The sequence below is a fragment of the Castor canadensis genome, chromosome 4, assembly GCF_047511655.1.
Source record: "Castor canadensis chromosome 4, mCasCan1.hap1v2, whole genome shotgun sequence".
In the NCBI taxonomy this organism is placed as follows: Eukaryota; Metazoa; Chordata; class Mammalia; order Rodentia; family Castoridae; genus Castor; species Castor canadensis.
In genome coordinates, this window is record NC_133389.1 from 42,467,971 (window position 1) to 42,488,476 (window position 20,506).

The 20,506-nt window shown below is 38.6% G+C and overlaps 1 protein-coding gene across 19 annotated transcripts in view; it reads left to right on the forward strand.

Annotated features, from left to right (window-relative positions):
• Nucleotides 1-20,506, forward strand: part of Garem1 (GRB2 associated regulator of MAPK1 subtype 1) — a 189,589-nt gene that overhangs the window by 151,117 nt on the left and 17,966 nt on the right. For all 19 annotated transcript variants that reach the window (XM_074070069.1, XM_020185797.2, XM_020185798.2 and 16 more), the window contains one exon: nt 10,825-11,997. In XM_074070069.1, coding sequence (XP_073926170.1) covers nt 10,825-11,997 — 1,173 coding nt within the window. The remainder of the gene's footprint in view (nt 1-10,824; nt 11,998-20,506) is intronic.

Genomic DNA, 20,506 nt, shown 5'->3' on the forward strand with positions numbered 1-20,506 from the left:
TGGTTTGGGCTTAAACAGTAGTGAATGAAAACTTAGAAATCATTCTGAAAATGCAAAGATGACAGGTAATATGAAGCACAGTTACAAGGAATAAAATGTTTTTATTGTTAATAAAGAAGATAGTCATACTGGCCTTTGTTTATTGGCTACCTACTGTATGCCAAGCACTGTGGTTAATTATTCACATATACTCACTTAGCCAATAGAACAAATGCTAGTATTTCCTTTTTATAGATGAAGAATCTAAGACTCAAAAAAGTGAAATACTTTGAGGCCTCTTAAAAGTAAATGCAGGAAAAGAAAAAAAAAGTAAATTCAGGACTCAAGCTCAGCTTATAGTTTAGTTAACAGTATTAACTAACAGAACTGTACCAAATTCCAAAGGCCATGGTACTTTCCATTACTTTATACCTGAGATAGGCAGGCTTTTTCTGGAAAAGGACAGAAAGTAAATATTTTAGAGTTTGAGGGCCATGTAGTCACTGTTGTAAATAGTCTACACTACCAACGTCAAGTGAGAATAGCCATAGACTACACATAAATGAAAGGGTGTGATGGTGCCCTAATAAAATCTTACAAAATCAAGTGGTGGGGTAGGCAGTAATCTGCCAACTTCCACTTTATGTATGTTGTTGCAAGCTTAACTGGTTACTAACTGAAGGTAAAAGCTATAGAAGCACTCTAAACATTAAAGTGAATTATAAATGATTCTTGAATGCCCAAGTCAAGAAATAAAATAACTGAAGCCTTGAAGCAACAGATCCTATGGGAAAAGAAAGTTAATCCTCACATGTGCCAACCACTATCACTTAAGAATGACATATTAGTGGTTAAAAAAAACCCTAAGCTATATTCTTCAGAACTGTTAAGAATGAAAACAAGATTAAAAAACTCTTATCAGAGGATTAGATGTGGTGTATCCCGATGTGATCCTAGAAGAGAAGAGGAACACTAGTGGGGAAAAAAAAATGGGTAAAATACAAAGAAAGCTTATCATTTGCTTAATACTACAGCACCAATGTGACAGATGCTCCATGGTCATGTACATTATAATAGAAGAAGCTGGGCAAAGGGCATACAGCAACTGCCTATCCTTTTGTGCACATATTTGGCCAGTCTAAAATGATTTCAAATAAATAGTTGGAAATTGTTTAGGTACCTGTTGATCGTCCTAGGCTTATCCCAATATGAAAATAGAACATCCAGAGTATGGCCAGGTGAATGCTGAGTCTGAAAGTAAACAGTTAACTTGAGGTCTTAAGAACAATAATAACACTTCCCTGAGTCACCTGAAGTGGACTTTAAACCTTAACAATGTGAATTGCCATTAAAACAACACTGTGCTGCCATTTATGTACTTATCATGACTCCTGCAGAGAAATTCACTTCACCATGGAAACAACAAAGCTGTTTGTTGTTTACAGAAGTAATGTTGATTGACAAATTGCTTGTTCCAAAGATTAAAATTATACACAGATGACCAAGGGTGGTGGGTAAGAGGTTATTTACAAAGATTGTTCTACCCTAGTTTTCTAAATACATACTGGCACAGTTGCTACGCAGTATCACGAACATCATCAGTCACTTTACCCAGCCACTTTTCATTTACATAAGAAAAAGTTCAGTTGCAGGCTCAATATAAGCCTGATATCCAAACCTTGAGAAAAATACCATTAAACAAACTGTATCAGTTATCTTAAGTGTACTGTTATTATCATGTGCAGATTACTTCAACCATGTAGAGTTATTTTTAATATTCAGGACTTGATACTATTATAATATGAAAATAGCACACTGAAATTAAAAATAAACCTGACCATTTTATGGGATACTGAAGCAGCATTTGATTAAATTTTTTAAATTTCTTTGTAGAAGCTTTGAGAAAACTAGAATTGGATGGAAGACACATTACTTATACAATAAAGAATATCAAGCCATTATATTTATCATATTTATATTAAAATGCTGGCAATATTCACATTAAAATTTCAAAAAACATAAAAATACTCTCACCACCACCACTCTGCTGTGAAAGAAAGGATGAAAATTGATAAGTTTCAAGTAACTATTTCATCACTGGTGTAAGGTGTAACCTCAAAATCTCAAGAGACTCAACTGAAAAAAATTATTACAGTAAGATACTAGACATGCAGAATAGCAACAAAATATATCCAGTAGCTATGAATCAACAGTAATATTCAGGAATGATAATTCTAATAAGGGAAATAAAAATCAAAAATTAATGATGAGAATTATTGTGTAACTATTTGCAATTGCTAGCGTAATGATTTCACTTCCTGTCAAACCCCATGTAGATTTAATACACTTCAAAAGAAAATTAATAATGCAAGCCAAAGACAAAATGATTCAAAAGTTCATCTGGAAAAATAAATCCATAAACTATCTAAAACTTTATTAGTGTCATTGTTTTATTTTTATTTATTTATTTGGTTGGTTTTGGTAGTACTGGGATACTAGCAAGCCTCAAGCTTGCTAGGCAGGTGCTACCTCTTGAGCCACTCTGCCAGCCCATTGTTTAATTTTTTCCCCCTTTTTTTTTGTTTATTTCCTTATCTTGGTAGTACTGTGGTATGATGAATTTAGGGCCTTGAGCTTGCCTGCTAGGCAGATGCTCTACCACTTGAGCCATAACCCCAGCCCTTTTTCACTTCAGTTATTTTTCTAATAGGGTCTTGCATTTATGCCCCGCCAGGCATAGATCTATCTAGACTATGGTCTTCCTATCTACACTTCCCATATAGTGGGGATGACAGTCCTGTGCCACCACAACCAGCTTTTATTGGGTCAGATGGGATCTCGGGAACTTTTTGCCTAGGTTGAACTCAAACTGTGAGCCTCCTGATTTCTGCCTCCTGAGTAGCTGGGATTATAGACACAAACCACAGCACCTGGCTCCCCTCTTATTTTTAAATAGTTTTATGTTTGGGTTATAATACATGAATAGTGATTTCATTGTGATAATTCCACATATGCTGTACACATCTGTACCTTGAACAAGTTCACCTCTTCCATTATTTTCCATTTCTCCAGTTCCTCCTACTCTTCTTTTTCAGTGTTTGGTAAGTGTCATTATGCTTTCTTCATATGTATATATGTAGCATTCTTCCATCTTCTTCACTTCTCTTAAATAGCTCTAGTCTCAGAGAATTATTGTAAAAATAATATGAAAATTCCCTAAACACTTGAGCCAGATTCACCAGCTTATACCATTTGGCCATATTTGTTTTATCCTCCACCGTCTCACATACACACATACATATTTGTGAATATGTATATATATACCCACTTACATATATATATATATGTAACTTGTTTATCTTTTTCCAAATCATGAGAGGAAATTGAATACATCAGTGTATTTTACTTAAGATTAAGGGTGTTTTGTTTTGTTTTTTTGGTGGGACTGGAGTTTGAACTCAGGGCTTCGTGCTTGCAAAGCAGGTACTTTATACTCAAGCCACAGTCCATTTTGCTCTGGTTATTTTGGAGATGGGGTCTGGGAACTATTAGCCTTGACTTGCCTGGATCTCAGCCACCCATGTAGCTAAGAATTACAGGGCTGAGCCACTGGCACCCAGCTGGTATTTTCTCATGTAAATGTGTGCATTCAAGAAAGTTAACAGTGAGAAAAATTTCATTTACACTCTCGATTCCAAATTTGCCAGCTGTCCCAGTAGAATACTTCATTACTTTTCATTTCTCTTTATTTCACTTTAATCCAAAGTGGTTCTTCATCCTTTATCATTCATGGCTGGACATTTTGTACAGAATACATAGACCAGGTGTTGTATTAGAATGTTTTTCTGGCTGGGGTGTCCCTCAGTGGTAGAGCACTTGCCTACTATGTCTGAGGCCCTGGGTTCCATTCCCAACACAAGGAAAGAAGGAAGGGAAGGAGGGAGGGAGGGGAGAAGGAAAAGAGGGAGAACATTTCTCAGTTTGAGTTTGTCTCATATTTCCTCATGATTGGATTCTAGTAATATAGTTTTAGCTGGAACATTACATAAGTGAGGTCATGAGCATCACAGGGTACAGGATATTGATTTACCTCTGTTTGGTGGTATTAAATTTGATCACCTAGTAAAGGTGTTCTCCAGTTTCTTTACTATATTGCTTGCTTTTTCCTCCTTGCAATTAATACACATTCTGGGGTAACAGTAAGCATTCTGAGGAAAGATACTTTAAGGCCATGCACATAACTTGCTTCTTAATCATACTTGTATAAATTTACCATCTGTTGATGGTTCTTATAAATCAGTCTTTTTCTTTTATTCATATATGCATACAATGTTTAGGTCATTTCTCCCCCTTCCCCCCGCCCCTTCCTCCCCTCCCCACCCCCTCCCTCTACCAGGCAGAAACTATTTTGCCCTTGTCTCTGATTTTGTTGAAGAGAGAGTATAAGCAATAATAGGAAGGAACAAGGGTTTTTGCTGGTTGAGATAAGGGTAGCTATACAGGGAGTTGACTCACATTGCTTTCCTGTACATGTGTGTTACCTTCTAAATTAATTCTTCTTGAACTTACCTTTTCTGTAGTTCCTGGTCCCCTTCTCCTATTGGCTCTATTACTTTGAAGTATCTGCTTTAGTTTCTCTGCATTGAGGGCAACAAATGCTAGCTAGTTTTTTAGGTGTCTTACCTCCCTTGTGTGCTCTCGCTTTATTGTGTGATCAGAGTCCAGTCCCCTTGTTGTGTTTACCCTTGATCTAATGTACACATATGAGGAGGAGAACATACCATTTTTGGTCATTTGGGCCAGGCTATAAACCAGTCTTTATTATGATAGTTGCAAAACCGAGATTTTCCAATCCCACCATTCCTCCAAAATTATTAGCTCTTTCCCCATTCATTTTGTTCATTCATTCATTTTTTTTTTGCTCTTAGTATAAACTTAGATGTTCCTATTTTATTCAGTAGATTATAATTCATTATGATATATTTATTATAATAATCAAATAGTCCCAGATTTTGTCAGTGGGAGCCAATTCATTCTGGCACCTGTGTTCTTTTGACACATTCTCATCATCTTATGAGCACTTTACTTTCTGGTACAGCAAAATGTTCCAAGTTCATCTTGTACCTCTCCTGTCCTACCCCTGGAAGCAGTCATTTCATCAAGGAGCCCTTCAGTAGGGAGTTGTTTGGTGTTGGGTTTGGGATAAAAGAAGCTTTAGCTCAGTATTTTTTGAATCAATACTGAGATCTCCAATTCCATACTGGCCACCCAAGGAGTTTTTTCTTGCCTCTTCTGCCTTTTCCAATTCCATATTTCTGTCTCTCCATCCACAGTGAAAACTCTTTAACTGTCAAAGCATTGACACATTTACTCATTTGTTCAGTCCTACGGTACATATAAAATTGACTCACACTGTACACACATCTGGGGGAAAAACAAATTTACTAAAGGAAACACTTTATTTATGGGTCTTCTCCCCCTCCCATCACCACCTCCACGAACATTATATAGTCAAAGGCAGTAGTCTGGATTGGCAGTACCTCGTCAAGGAATAGCATTCCAGAGTTACAGATTGTCTGTTTACCCAAAGTAGTTATTTTATTGATTTGAAATGCAGTTAGATTTATTGGATTTCATTTGCAGAGTTATTTTTAAGTCTTATTTGTGTTAGTTCTTTAAATGTGTAGAACATTAACCTACATCCTAAAGTCAAAGCTCTGTGGCAAGGTATACTCAGAGAGGTTTGGCTTTCCTCAGGTCACTTTCACCTGGTTCGTCCCTCCCCTACCTCCTTTAAGTAGTACGTTTTCCATGTTTTCTGGTTTGTGCTGTTTCATTGTCCTATAAAAAATAAGAAGAAATTATATGCACTAATCCTCCCCCTTTTTCTTAAGCAAAAATATCGTATACCGTGTAAGCTTTCTTTTATTTTGCTTTTATTCACTTCAAGTAGGCTGTAAGTGATTTCATGTCAGTTTGTTGATTGAGTTATGTTACCAGTCTCTTGAGGGTGCTTTCGTTCTGTTCAGATGGAAATCATGAACAGACCCCAGTGCTGGGAACTCTTGAGCTTTGCATGCCAGAAGCCCAGTACTCAGCAGCTAGTGCAGCAGCTCTGTCAGCTACCCTTGGTGGCTGCTCAATTCATAGTGACTGGGACTTTTCCTGGGCTGGGGCCAGTTGTTCTCTACAGTTCTTGTGCCTTCGTAGCTCTTCTCCTTCCACAGTCTCTTAGCTGTGCATTGCCTCTCGCCGACTCAGTACATCCACATTAATTTACAGTCTCTCCAACTATCCACTCTCTGGAACTCTCAGCTGCCTTCTAGCTGCTGGCTGTGTCTGGGGTAGCACCCCGGGAGTTGTCTGTTCTTTACATTACCAGTGCAGCCCAGAATACCTCTGATGAAGGGCCACATTAGGCAATGAAACTACTTCGATAAGTCTTTATTAGGGCCTAGGCTGCAGCACAGGTGGGGGATGACCGTGCACAGGAGGGAGGTCTCCTGATCCAAAAGAATGAGAGGAGGTTTGCTTGCATAGTTTTGGTTTACTGACTACAAACGTTTTGTTTAATCATACCAGTCCGCCTCAGGTTATACTGGGCCAGCCTGTTCAGCTATCATGGATAGGAGGCACCTGGAGTAGCTGTAGGCTGAGGGTCATCTGAAGCTGTGTGTGGAGAGGGAACTAATGTCGTCTGGAGTCATCGCAGGTTGTCTGGAGCAGTCACAACTGAAGCAGAAACTCCTGACACAGCAGCTGTGGAAGTGATGCCCCCGAAACAGAAGCAGCAGCTTCTGTGGTGGCCATGACAGCTGCCACATTTCCTGTGGCTGGACTGAAGTCTCCTCCAGGTGGTGACGGCTGGATCTGAGTCTCCCCGAGAAATGTGAAATGTGTTGAGAGCATCCAGAACTGTCATGATGACAGCTCCCCTGATCCTAGATTAAGCTGATTGATTGACAGCTCCAGAGTTTCTGCGAAAGCAGTGGGGCTGAAGTTGGGGTTACCGCCTTCTCAGATGGAATTTCAGTAGTGGAAGGCATCATTGTCACTTACCGCCCTGCTGGACTTGGGATTGCAGAAATAATAACACCAGTTCCCCATCCAGCCTCCATCCCTGCCCAATCTTGGTAGTCAGTCACCTAGTTCCACTCCCTGGTAGAGGCCCCTACTGTGGACAGTCTGATGGCAATCAACTAACCAACTAGTCAATCAACTGGCTTGCTCCTGATAGCTTTACATTAAAGAATAATCCTAGCAACTTGGGAGGCCGAGATTATGAGGGTCACTGTTTGAAGCCAGCCTGGGAAAATAGTTCTTGAGACTCTTATCTCAAAAATACCCAACACAAAAAAGGGCTGGCTCAAGTGGTAGAGTGTCTATCTAGTAAGCGTAAGGGATTGAGTTTAAACCCCAGTACCAAAAAAAACCAAAGATCTAACATGAAGTTAGCCGCCTTTCTCATGTGAACTTTAACAGTGCTTCACCCTAGCCAGATACTCTTAGTGAGGGTTGAGGTGGTCCTAATCTCTCTCGGTTATCCTCATTGCGCTTTGCATGGTACCATTTTGTGTGCATATACCAATTTATTCAGTCAGTCTTCTCTGAGCATTTAAATAGGTTCTTATATTTTGCAAATAGAAATAATGCTTCAGTGAATCCCCTGTTCATGTATATTTTCATATTATTGGAAGATTGTCTTGAAGGTAAATTCCTAGCAGTAGGATTGCTGGGCGGAAGAATGAATGCACATATAGTTCGGATCAGCATTGCCAAAATAGTTAGATAAAATACTCACCACTGGGGTTGTTGCATTTTTATCAGCTGTGGACAGGAGAGCCCATTTAGCCTCACAGACTGATGCCCGGCTTCTGAAGTGTTATGCGTGTGATAGGTGAGACAAGGTATTTCAGTGCAACTTTAGCTTGCATTTCTCTTGAGAAATGTTGAACATTTTTTCATAGACTTGAAACCCTTTGTACAATTCATGTGGTAAACTCCTTTTACATGTCTTTTGCCAATTCTTCTGCAGCATTTTTGGTCCTCATTTTTTTAAGTTTCTTTTACATTAGGAAGTTTAGGTCTTCATCTGTGACATATTTTGCAAATATTTTCTGTCATTGTCATCTGACTTTCCTTCTGTTTCTTGCCATACAAAAATTTTGAGTCAGAATAGCCACAAGTGAGAGCTTTTATTTCTAAATCTGAACATAATTAAAGATACCAAAATTTAAACAGTATAGTTAAGATGCAAAACAAGAAAGATCATTAGGTTAAATGGCCTCAAAATAGATATAAACATACGTAAATATATATTTAAGTGCAGGTGTTTTATGAATTTAGTATATATGTTTTATAAATTAGTATATATTAAATCAGTGTTGAAAGGGATATTACGAAGCAGATTAGACACTCAGTTAATTGTTTAAAAATAAAATTAGATCCTACTTAAGTAATCCACCAAACAAAATCCAGTTAAATCAGTGGAACAATTAAAGTCCTAGATTAAAAACATTGGTAATTATATCAGCATTTTTCAACATCAACACAATTGGAATTTTGGACTAGTTAACTTTGCTCTGGGAAGACTTTCCTATATGTTTGCATGTTTAGTAATATCCCTGGCTTCTTTCCAAGAGACACAAGTAGTAATTCCTCCCCTTGGGGCAGTCAAAAATGTCTCCAGGACTAGAGATGTGGATCAAGTGGTAGAGTGCCTGCCTAGCAAGTGTAGTAAGGTCCTGAGTTCAAACCCCAGTACCACCAAAAAAGCAGTCTCCAAACATTGCTAAATGTCCCCTGGGGGGTTGGTTAAAATCACACCTTACCCCTGTTCAAAACCACTGCTATAGATCTTAACTAGAAGCATAGCACCCAAGAATGTAATCACAAAGGGAAATTCTGAAAACATTGACTATATTGAAAAAAATTTATTTAAAGAAGCTACAAAATTGAAACTCAAGCTACAGACTGAAAAATATATAGTATAAATGACATTCCCATTACATAAAAAATAATAAGAAGACATATAAACAGATAAATGTCCTAAAAAAATCAATATTCTATTAACCAAAGATATTTAAGATAAAACATGAATAAATAAATTCTGATGCAGGCTTTATCTTTCATATTAGTAAACATGAAAGGAATTTATTCAGTGTTTGCACAGGGAAACAGATAACGTCATCAAGTGGTAGAAGTCTGAAATGATGAGATGCAGTGGGCAGTACACACTGTACCTTTCAGATGTGCAAATCAGTTTTGTCCATGCAGTTATCTTCTGATACTTTACCCTGTAAAAATAATGAACTGTCAAAATTTTCATTGCAGAACTGATAACAATGGCTAAACATTGGGAAAACCCTTATGTATAACAATAATGAACTGGTCAAAATAAATTAAGACCCATCCATACATAATGAATACATTAGGTCATTGTATTTATTGGTGAAATATATACACGGGGAAAGTGGGTAGATTATTGTTAGAAACTCAAATACAGTGTATATGTGAGCACAGGAATTTAGAGATCTCTGAAATAGATGGATATATCCCATTTCTTTTTATATATATATAAATTTTACTCTATTTTTATAAAAATTTTGGCATATTCTATGCAGTAGTAAGGTAAATGGAATTTTTTATTTTTATGTTTTTATTTTCTAATATTTCTTCCAATGAATAAGAATAGTTTGCATAATAATTTTTAATGGAGAAATAAAATATTTGTAGGAATTGGGATGTAGTTCAGTGGTAGAACACTTGTCTTGCTTGCTCAAAGCCTGAGTTTTATTCCCACCACACACACACACACACACACACAAAATTAATCCTTTGTCTTATCTACAGATTTTTTAAATTTAGGAAAACTTAAAAAAATAAAAAGCGGCTGGGCCTTTGGTACACATTTATAATCCCAGCACTTGGGAGGCAAAGTCAGGATAACAAGGGAATTCAAGACCAGCCTAAGCTACATAGAAAGATCCTTCTCAAAAAAAAAAAAAAAAAAGGATGGGGGTGTAACACTTGCCTAGCGTGTTCCATCCCCACCACCACAAAAAGAAATAGCATCCCTTCTCCTGGAAGCCACATTCTGGTGGGAAGAAAGGAGAAAAACAATAATACGTTAAAGCACTAACAACAAAAAAACTTCTAGAGTGGGTATTCAGAAAACCATTATTTATATGGAAAGAGGAAGATAATGTTAATACATCAAAATAATTATCCATATGATAGGCTACTCTGCATGTGTAGGTGGGGAAAAGGCTTTTTTTTTTTTTTTTGTCTGAGCTAAGGCATGGTACCTTTGTATAGCTGCCTGTCATTCTGTCCTCTTTCAGTAGTATCCTAATAAATCTTTGATTTCTCCTAAAAAAGAAAGAAAAAAGTCCAAACTAGTATTGTCTTAAATAAAAAGTGATTGTTAATTACATAAATATTATAAAAGAAATTGATTGTCTAAACTTAAGTGTTAAAACAGAGCCCAGCATTTTCCTCTGTACGTGTATGTGTTTATGTCTTGGTAGAAAGTTCTTTATGCCCAGTGTTGATGCCTCCTGCCTGTAATTCTAGCTACTTGGGAGACTGAGATCAGAAGGATTGAGGTTTGAAGCCAGTCCAGGCAAATAGTTTATGAGACATCTCCCATCTCCAAAATAACCACAGCAAAGTGGACTGAGGAATGACTTAAAGGGTAGAGTGCATGATTTGCAAGCACAAAGCCCTGAGTTCATACCTCAGTCCCACGAAAAAAAAGAAGAAAAGAAAGTTCTTAAGTTCTTTACTTATTTGTGTGAATAGACCGAAGGAAACTAACCTGAAATTTGATTTGTCATATCATAGGTTGCTTCAGGTGAATGCAATGAAGACACCGAAGTTTACAACATCACCCTGTGTACAGGTGATGAACTCACTCTTATGGGGCAGGCAGAAATCCTTTATGCAAAGACTTTCAAGGAAAAGTCACGACTCAACACAATCTTCAAAAAGATTGGGAAGCTCAATTCCATCAGCAAGCTGGGAAAAGGCAAAATGCCATGCCTCATTTGCATGAATCACCGGACCAATGAGAGCATCAGCCTTCCATTCCAGTGCAAAGGCAGATTTAGCACCCGAAGTCCCCTGGAACTTCAGATGCAGGAGGGTGAACACACCATCCGCAACATTGTGGAGAAAACCAGACTTCCCGTGAATGTGACTGTGCCCAGTCCGCCACCCAGAAACCCCTATGACCTCCACTTCATCCGAGAGGGGCACCGTTACAAGTTTGTGAATATCCAGACCAAGACAGTGGTGGTTTGCTGTGTGTTGCGAAACAACAAGATCCTCCCCATGCACTTCCCTTTGCACTTGACTGTCCCCAAGTTCAGCCTCCCAGAACACCTGGTAAAGGGAGAGGTATGGCCTGAAACCCTGGTCCATCATTGGCTTGCTATCTGCCAGGAGCAGTTTGACATTGATGAGTATTCACGGGCTGTCCGCGACGTGAAAACAGACTGGAATGAAGACTGCAAGAGTCCCAAGAAGGGCCGGTGCTCTGGCCACAACCATGTGCCCAATTCCCTCAGCTATGCCCGAGATGAACTCACCCAGTCCTTCCACCGGCTGTCCGTCTGTGTATATGGCAACAATCTCCATGGCAACAGTGAAGTGAACCTCCATGGCTGCAGGGACCTAGGGGGAGAGTGGGCCCCCTTTCCTCATGATGTTCTGCCCTATCAGGACTCTGGTGACAGTGGGAGTGACTACCTTTTCCCAGAAGCTAGCGAAGAATCAGTGGGCCTCCAAGGAAAGTCAGAACTTCCATATGAAGAACTATGGCTGGAGGAAGGCAAGCCCAGCCGTCAGCCTCTCACTCGCTCACTGAGTGAGAAAAGTAAATGTGACCCATTGAGAGGCTCTGTCCGGTCCAAATGTGTAACTTCTCCTCTTCCTGTTCCTGGGACTCTGGGAGCCACAATGAAATCTTCAGAAATTGCCCTACCTCCACCTCCAGTGCCTCCCAAATCTGAAGCCGTAAGTCATTTTCTGTTTTTGAGTGGTGTGCTAGTCTTTCTGTCTCTGTACTCAATCATCCACTCATTTATTTTCTTAAAGAAAAGAAAACTTCCCAATGTAAAATTATTAGAATGAACAAATGTATTTAATTTGGAGTGAAATACAGATGCTAACTAGATTATTTCATCAGATAGCAGTTGTACTTTATTTACAAGAAATGTTTAAACCTGACATTCAGGGTAAGGGGCTAAGGGGTAGAGCACGCAACCCTGGGTTCAATTCCCATTACTGCAACAATAAATAAATAAACATGCCTAGGCAGCTGATTATAGACAGGATGCAGTAGAAGCTGGGAGGCCAGTGACAAAAGAATTTGGTCATAAGACCTTGACTGTAGCAGCTAGTAACAGTGAGTGGCCAGGAGTGATGAGCTGCTTCGGAATATGGTTTGAAGGTAGACTAAGTGTTCACTGATGAAGTGGATGTGGAAAGTGAAGTAAAGAGAGCAACCAAGGAAAACTGGATTGTTAACCTAAGCAACAGAGTACATAGTAGTGCCATTTACAGTGATAAGAAAGACTGAAAGAGGAACACATCTACTGCTGGTGGGAGGGGAAGCAGAGAGGAATCATGAGGCATCAGCATCACTTTTAACTCTCTCCTGTATCCCTGAAGTTATGTTGAAATAAAGCATGAAGGTGTGCTCATGTACACACTCACACACACACTCCAGAACCAGGCACCACATGCTTCTATTTACACCTTAAACATAACTCAGTCAGAACTTGGTGAGTCGTCCATTAAATTTTAGTGTACAGGGCCTGGGAGTGAGTGTGGCTCAGTGGTAGAGCCAATGCTTAGCATACATGTGGCCCTGGGTTCAATCCCCAGACTGCCACCTCCCCAAAAATAGGTCAATTCAAACAAGAAAAAGGGCCTTCTGTTTTGACCATGTTCAGGGTTGGTTGACAGCCACCCTGAAACTTTGCTACTCATTTGGTCATTGCATTTCACTATATCTAAAGGAAGAAAGCCCTAGAGGCTTGGGGTATAATTCTGTTCATTTGTTTAACAGTATCTTCTACAGTGCTTTTCTTTTTTCTATCTCTAGCAGAATTCTTTTTTAAAAATCTTATGAATCCTAGTACATTAGAAGAATTAAAGTCAAAACCCACTCCACTAAAGCACAGATTGAGGAAAGATGGTCTTTCTTGTGCCCCTGCCCACTCTTGCAAGATACCTCTCTGGAACCCTAGGGCTATGCAGAACCCAGTTTCAAAACCATGGAATTATTAGGCAAGATGCTAGAAACACAGGCATCAATAAGACCCAGACTGTGGATCCTGGTAGCTTTCAGTTTTATGTGGAAAGTAAACAGATGAAAACAGGTTGAAAACTGATAAACAATTAGAGAGAAACCCATGATGTGTGGGGGCAATCAAAGGACAAAGAGAAAAGTTGGGAGTGAATGAGCAAAGCCTTCATGGAGACTGTGACATTTTAAATGAATCTAGAGAATATGCATGACTTGGAAGACCAGAAGGATGAGAAGGAACATGCCAGGGAAGGCACGAGCATGCGTATGGGAGCAGAACAGCTTAAGCACACAAGTTCTGCTGGGCCACTTGGATAGGGTTGGATAGGACATAGGAAGGGCAGTGATGCCCAAAAGGCTGGGAGGCAGGATATGAACCGCCCCGGATTTTAGGCAGTAATTGGTGTCAGGCACCCTGCTTAGCTGTCCAGAAAGAGCCTTGCAAAGGTTTCCTGATAGAGGCCCACCTACAGAAATTATAGGTCTAAACATTCCTTTGTTCCTAAAGAATCTTCCAGGCAAAGCACAGAGATACCTGTATTCAGTGAGAGGTTGTAGAATATTTGGAGAATTCTTGGTGGAATTGAGGTCCTTGTATTCATGTCAGAGGTTCCCTAAGGGTATTTCCAAAAACCAAAGTAAAAAGTTAGGGGACACCCCTGCTAACAAGCACAAGCCGCCTTTAGTGATGTCAAAACTCAGCTGTGTATTTAATGTTATCATCCTGGATCTTTATTAGGAACATGACTGCATGAGCTTTTTTTTTTTGAACCCTGCTCCTGTCTGTCGTGTAGTGTTTCTCATGTTTGTTGACTAACTGATGTACTCATATGAGGTGGTCACACCCAAGGTCACTTATATAACCTAGTCCGGCAGTAAAGTGTGTGTGTGTGTGTGTGTGTGTGTGTGTGTGTGTGGCTGGTAAAAGATGAATAAGAACATAAATATTAAGAAGTTCACTCTTGACCTTAGTACTGAAAGAAAAACACTGGAGTTAAATTTGAAGCTATAATCAAATCTCATACAAAAAGAAAAGATTTTGGCCTCCAGTTTAAGCTACATTTTCTTAAACATAAGAGAATCTTCTTAAGAGTATGTCCACTGTTTATAAAGCACTTTAAAAAGGATTTTTATAAACACCTGAAATCATTTAATTTACTTTTAAAGAAAAATTTAGGCATTTTAAATGAAGTCTTTTTTTTTTATTGGTTCTGTGACCGTGAAATGAATTTTCCATTTTTAGGATGCATGTAGGGATCAGAGAACACATTAACTGTTAGATGTGGCTTCAGTTTGTAATTTTCAAAAGGGAACTTTAATGGGGCATAAATTCAAGTGCTCCCACAGAATTAAATAAGAGTTTTGCCTTAGATCAAGTAGAGGGAGTCCTGGGAGAGAGATGTGCCATGTGTCTAATTGAAGATGACAGTGAGCTTTCCATTGACGCCAACAGGACGTTATCTGAGAAGATGACAGCTCCCACGAGGTCCTCAGAAGCAGAAGGTACTAAGACCATGAAAGAGCCAAGGGAAAAACATCTTTTGTAGTAAGGGATGCAAAGCTGGCAATGGGCTAATGAACTGTTTTATTAACACAGCCGTGTTAAGATGTAAAGGTACCTTATGGTACATGTCTGCCTGTTCTTTTTCTTCTAATTCTTCTGCTTGTCACTTTCAGCTCCAGTGTCCTAAGTTGTGACACAATTACGCTCTCTCGAATATTTTGATTGTCTTTGTTTCTTTCTATGAAAGTGAGAATAAATCTTTCCCTTTCAGCGATCATGCCTGATTAGATTTATGCTGTGTGTGCTTGTAAAGAATGTTTAATGCAGGTTGTTAAACAAAGCACTGCCACTTACCTCTCTGGAGTGTAAGGAGCTATTCCCTTCCTGACAGGAATGTCCCAGGGAAAAGAAAACAGTTGTTGGTTCCAGGGGTTGAAGGGACTCAGCTGCTTATGTCCTCCAGAACTGTTCCAGCATGCTCAGCTCACTGAGTGGTGCCATTGTCACTTTAAAATTTTGTAAGGAGCCCCTGGAGCAGGATGACCTGGATTATCCTATTGATCCATGTATTCTAAACACATCTTCTGTTTCATATCATTGTGGGCCTCTGTTCATCATTTTAATATCTGGGTATTGGCTAATATGTCTAAAGTATTTACCCAGATAATATTCCACAAGTGATAATTTTCAAGAACTGTCTTTTTTTTTCTTTGTTCTCTTTAGAAAATGCCATTTGGGAGAGTAATGATGTTTGGAACACTTTATGGAATTCTATAAATAGAATGACTCCCAAACCGTGATCTGTGCAGTGAATTACAAGTAAATGGTAATCAAAACTATGGAGTCAAGCGGAGGATATGTTGTTTAGTGGTAGAGCACTTTTTTAGCATGTACAAGGCCCTGGGTTCAATTCCCAGCCCTGAAAAAAAAAAAAAAGAAAAAAGCCTATAAGGTCAAACCAAAATCCAGTGATCAGTGTCCTCCAAGGAATTCTAGATTGTGAGCTACTGGTTTTATTATGATACTGAAGAAACAGGGTGTAGGATAAGATGAAATGATGACATGTATTCATGGCTCAAGCACAGTATCAGTAAAGTTCCCATAATGAAGCATACCATATTTTGGTGTTTGAGAAAAACAAGACTTAAACGATGACCTTAATGGCAGATTGATTAGGTCTAGTCCAGCGAGTACTTCAAAAGACTCATTTGACCCTTTGTTGGAATGTCTGAATCTGCCTTAGGCATACTGGAAAGTTAATAGAAAAATGGAAGGAGATACCAAGAGTCCTGGGAGTCTTTATTTCCCCCCTCGGTGGAATTCAGGAGAGAAGTGGGACAGATCAGGAGAGGCACACAGCACTGTGTCTGAGGTCACACCGGGATTAGAATACACAGTCTTCAACTTAGAAGCTTCATACCTTGTAGTTTGCCTGACTCAGTTCCTGTGGGGATAATAAGTTCTTTGCTGCATTATTATATTGTACAAAGTACTTGGCACTTTTCCCTGGCACCTGGTAAGCATTCAAAATAGAGTGGCAATAATTTAATATAAGATAGATTCCAATTTAGGGCCAGACAGAGAGTGACTTTTTTTTAGAGTTTCCCTCTCCCCTCCCCATCCCAAGTCCTTCCTTAACTAAGGAGCAAAGAGAGGAGGTCATCTTTTTTAAGTTTGTAAGGCCACTCCAAAGAATAAGGAGGTTTAAGGGTACCACAGCCAAATCAACAGAGGTATCTCTGACACCCAGACGGGGGTTGCTTGCCCTCACATCCCCAAAGTATGTTTGATAGTTTCTTTTCTTTTTTTGCTAAATATTACAAAAACACAATTGCTTTTTCAAATAGAACATTCATTATCTCACTTTTAAAATATCTACTTGGTAGAATAAGTGTGATAGTTACCTGGTTGTGAAATTGTCAAAAACGTTGCAGTCCTCATAAGCCAAAAAAAAAGAGCTACAGAACTGCTTAACATCCATGGATCCCAAGAGCACAGAATCCCTTAATGGGGAGTTAGTCTGAAGAATTTTAGGGTGCCTGTGAAAAGGCTGCTTGTGGGCCTAAGGCTGTGAACAGTCAAGAATTTAATCGTACACCAACCTGTATAGCAATCTTGAAGCTGTGAGGTTACCATGAATAACTCCATTCCTCCGGCACAGCTAGGCTAGGCCATAGCACTACCAGATCTTCGACCTGGCTTCTTTGGCCATCCAGTAGACAAATTAAGAAAGCTCTGTAAGAATGTGTGTTTATGAACTAAGGGAAGCGACCATGAGAATTGATTGTTTTTTGAATCTTTATCATATTTTGTCCTTGGGCTTTTCCCTCTGTCAAATATGAATATTAGAAAAGGCATTAAAGTACAGGTTTACTTTTTTTGGTGTCTTTTGGAACAGGGTCTCCCGGTGTAGCCCAAGCTGGGATTGAACTCCTGATCATCTTGCATCTGCCTCTGGAGTGCTGGGATTAGGGGCATGTTAGGATTATGGATGTGCACCACCATACCTGGCACAAAGTGCAAATTTTGATATTCCAGTTTAGGTCTAAAAAGATTAATGTGAAAGTGGAGGTTGGAATGTAGCTCAATGGTAGAGAGCTTGTTTAGCATGGGGGAAGCCCTGCATTCCGTCTCCAGCACTACAAGGAAAAAAATATGGAAGTGATTGTTTACTTCTCAAAATAACTGCTCTACAAAAACATTTACTTGAGATTCCACTGATTAAGGAGATCTCCTAGGGCATTTGACATTTAATTAGTTTTAATTATAACTTTTGAGGAGTACTGTGTAAGCAAGCCATACATTCCCATATGTTAATTGAAATAAGGACTAAATTGTTACTGTGTTTTGGTAACTTGCAAACTAATTACCTTCCATTTTATGTAGGTTGGCTTTATTTTTATTAGCATATTATTAACTGTACAAAATAGTGCATTTAATTATGTCATTTTATTTTCTTTTTATTTTTTGCAATATGGGTTTTGAATTCAGGGCCTTGTGTTTACTAGGTAGGCTCTCTGTCACTTGAATCCAGCCCTCATTATATCAGTTCCATCTATTTCTCTATGTGTGTGTGTGTGTGTGTGTGTGTGTGTGTGTGATATACTTTTATCATCTTCTTCCCCCATTACTGTCTCTTATCCTCCCTCCTGCTGCCAGTCCCCTTTCTCTTACCAAATATTCCCCCTTCTAATTTCATGTCTTTTATTTTTAAGTCTAGATTCTACATATGAGAGAAAATATACAATGTTTTTCTTAATCTGGCTTATTTTACTTAAAATCACTTTGGCAGATGATGATCTCCAGTTCCATACATTGTCCTGCATATGATATAATACCACATTTTCTTTTTGCATTCATCTAGTAATTGTCACCCAGCCTGAGTCCATAACTTTGCTATTGTGAATAGCATCCCAATAACATGGGTGTGTAGGTATCTATTGTATGCTGACTTAGATTCCTTCAGGTGTATACCCAGCAGTGGTACAGCAGGATCATATGGTAGTTCTAGTTTCAGTTTTTTTGAAGAACCTCCATACTGATTTCCCTAGTGGCTGCACTAATTTACATTCCCACCAACAGTATATAGGGCTCCTTTTCCCCTACATCCTTGCCAGCATTTATTGTTTGTTTTCTTGATGATAGCCATTCATTCTGACCGGGGTGAGATGGAATCTCATTGTTGTTTCCATCTGCATATCTTTTATGGCAGAGGTTACACATTTCTTAATGTATTTGCCATTTGTACTTCTTCCTTTGAGAACTGTCTATTCAATTAATTTGTCCATTGATTAATTAGATTATTTGTTCTTTTTATGTTTAATTTCTTGAGCTCTTTACATATTCTGGATATTAATCCCTTCTAGGATAAATTTTGGCAAAGACTTTTTCTCATTCTGTAGGCTTTCTCTTCACTCTGGTAATTGTCTCCTTTGTTGTAAAGGAGCTTTTTCATTTAATGCAATCCCATTTGTCAATTCTTCCTGAATTATTCCTGAATAGTTTCTCAATTATTTCTTGGAATATTAGAGTCCAATTCAGAAAGTCAGTTACCTATTTCCTATATCTTAAAGTGTTTTCCCTATGTTTTCTTGTAGTATTTCAAAGTTTCAGGTCTTATATTAAGGTCTTTGATTTTTGTACAGGGTAACAGGTAGGAGTCTAGTTTCTGTTTGTACAGTTTTTGTAGCACTGGAAAAGGCTGTCTTTTCTCCAATGTACATTTTTGACACCTTTATCAAGAATCAGATAGCTTGGATCCTCTGTTCTATTCCGTTGGTCTGCCTGTCTTATTTTTGTACCAGTGTCATGCTGTTTTGGTTACCATGGCTCTTTGATATAATTTTAAGTCAGGTATCGTGATACTTCCAACATGGCTCTTTTTTTTTTTTTTTTTTGAATTTACAGTTTATGAGCAGTGATGAACACATATACTCCCAGAACCTCCACAATCAAGATAAAAAAAACACTTTCTATCCCCCAAGAAGCTTCTTTGTTCCTATGTGCCCACAGCTTCACCTGCTCCCAGCCCTAGACAACCACTGACCTGCTTTCTGACACCTTGAGTGATCTGCCTTTTCCAGAACCTCATATAGTTTCTGTGAGCTCTGAAATACAATCACATGGCAAATATTCTTTTGTGTCCTTCTCATTTTTGAAGTGTCCATGCTTCTGCTTTTGTCAGTACTTCCTTCATTTTTTTTTTCATTTTTCTTTTATTATTCATATGTGCATACAAGGATTGGTTCATTTCTCCCCACTGCCCCCACCCCCTCCCTTACCACCCACTCCGCCTCCCTCCCTCTCCCCCCCCCCCTTATACCCAGCAGAAACTATTTTGCCCTTATTTCTAATTTTCCAACATGGCTCTTTTTGCTCAGGATTGCATTGACTTCTTGAACTCTTTTTATGCCACTATATGAATTGTAAAAAATTTTTTCTATTTCTGTGAAGAATGTCATTTGAATTTTGATGGGGATGGAACTGAATCTGTAGATCACTTTTGGAAATATAGCCACTTTCACAATAGTAATTCTGCTGCTCCATGAACATGTGAGGGCTTACTCTCTTCGAGTGTCTTCTTCAATTTCTTTCTTTAGTGTTTTGTGGTTTTCACTGTAGAGGTATTTCACCTCCTTGGTTAGTTTTATTCCTAGGTATTTTTTTTCCTGAGACTATTGTGAATGGGATTGTTTTTCTGATGTCTTTCTCAGCATGCTTGTTATTAGTATATAGAAAAACTACTTTCTCAGCATGTTTGTTATTAGTATATAGAAAAACTACAGAATTTTTTATGTTGATATTTATATCCTGCTACTTTGCTGAAAGTGTTTATCACATCTAAGAGCTTTTTGATAGAGTTTTAGGGTCTTTTAAATGTGGGATCATATTGTCTGCAACTAATAATATAGTTTGATTCTTCCTTTTTACTATTTGTATCCCTTTTATTTCTTTCACTTGCCTTATGGCTCTAGCTAAGAATTTAAGTGCACTGTATTATTCTGTAAGAGCGGAGAGAGTAGACATGCTTGTCTCATTCCTGATTTTAGAGGAAGTGCTTTCTGTTTTCCTCCATATAGACATATAACATCGGCTCTAGATTTGTCATAGATAGCCTTTGTTATGTTGAGGTATGATCCTTCTGTTCTAGTTCCTTCAGGGTTTTTTATCATACAAAGATGTTGAATTTTGTGAGGGAATTTTTTTTT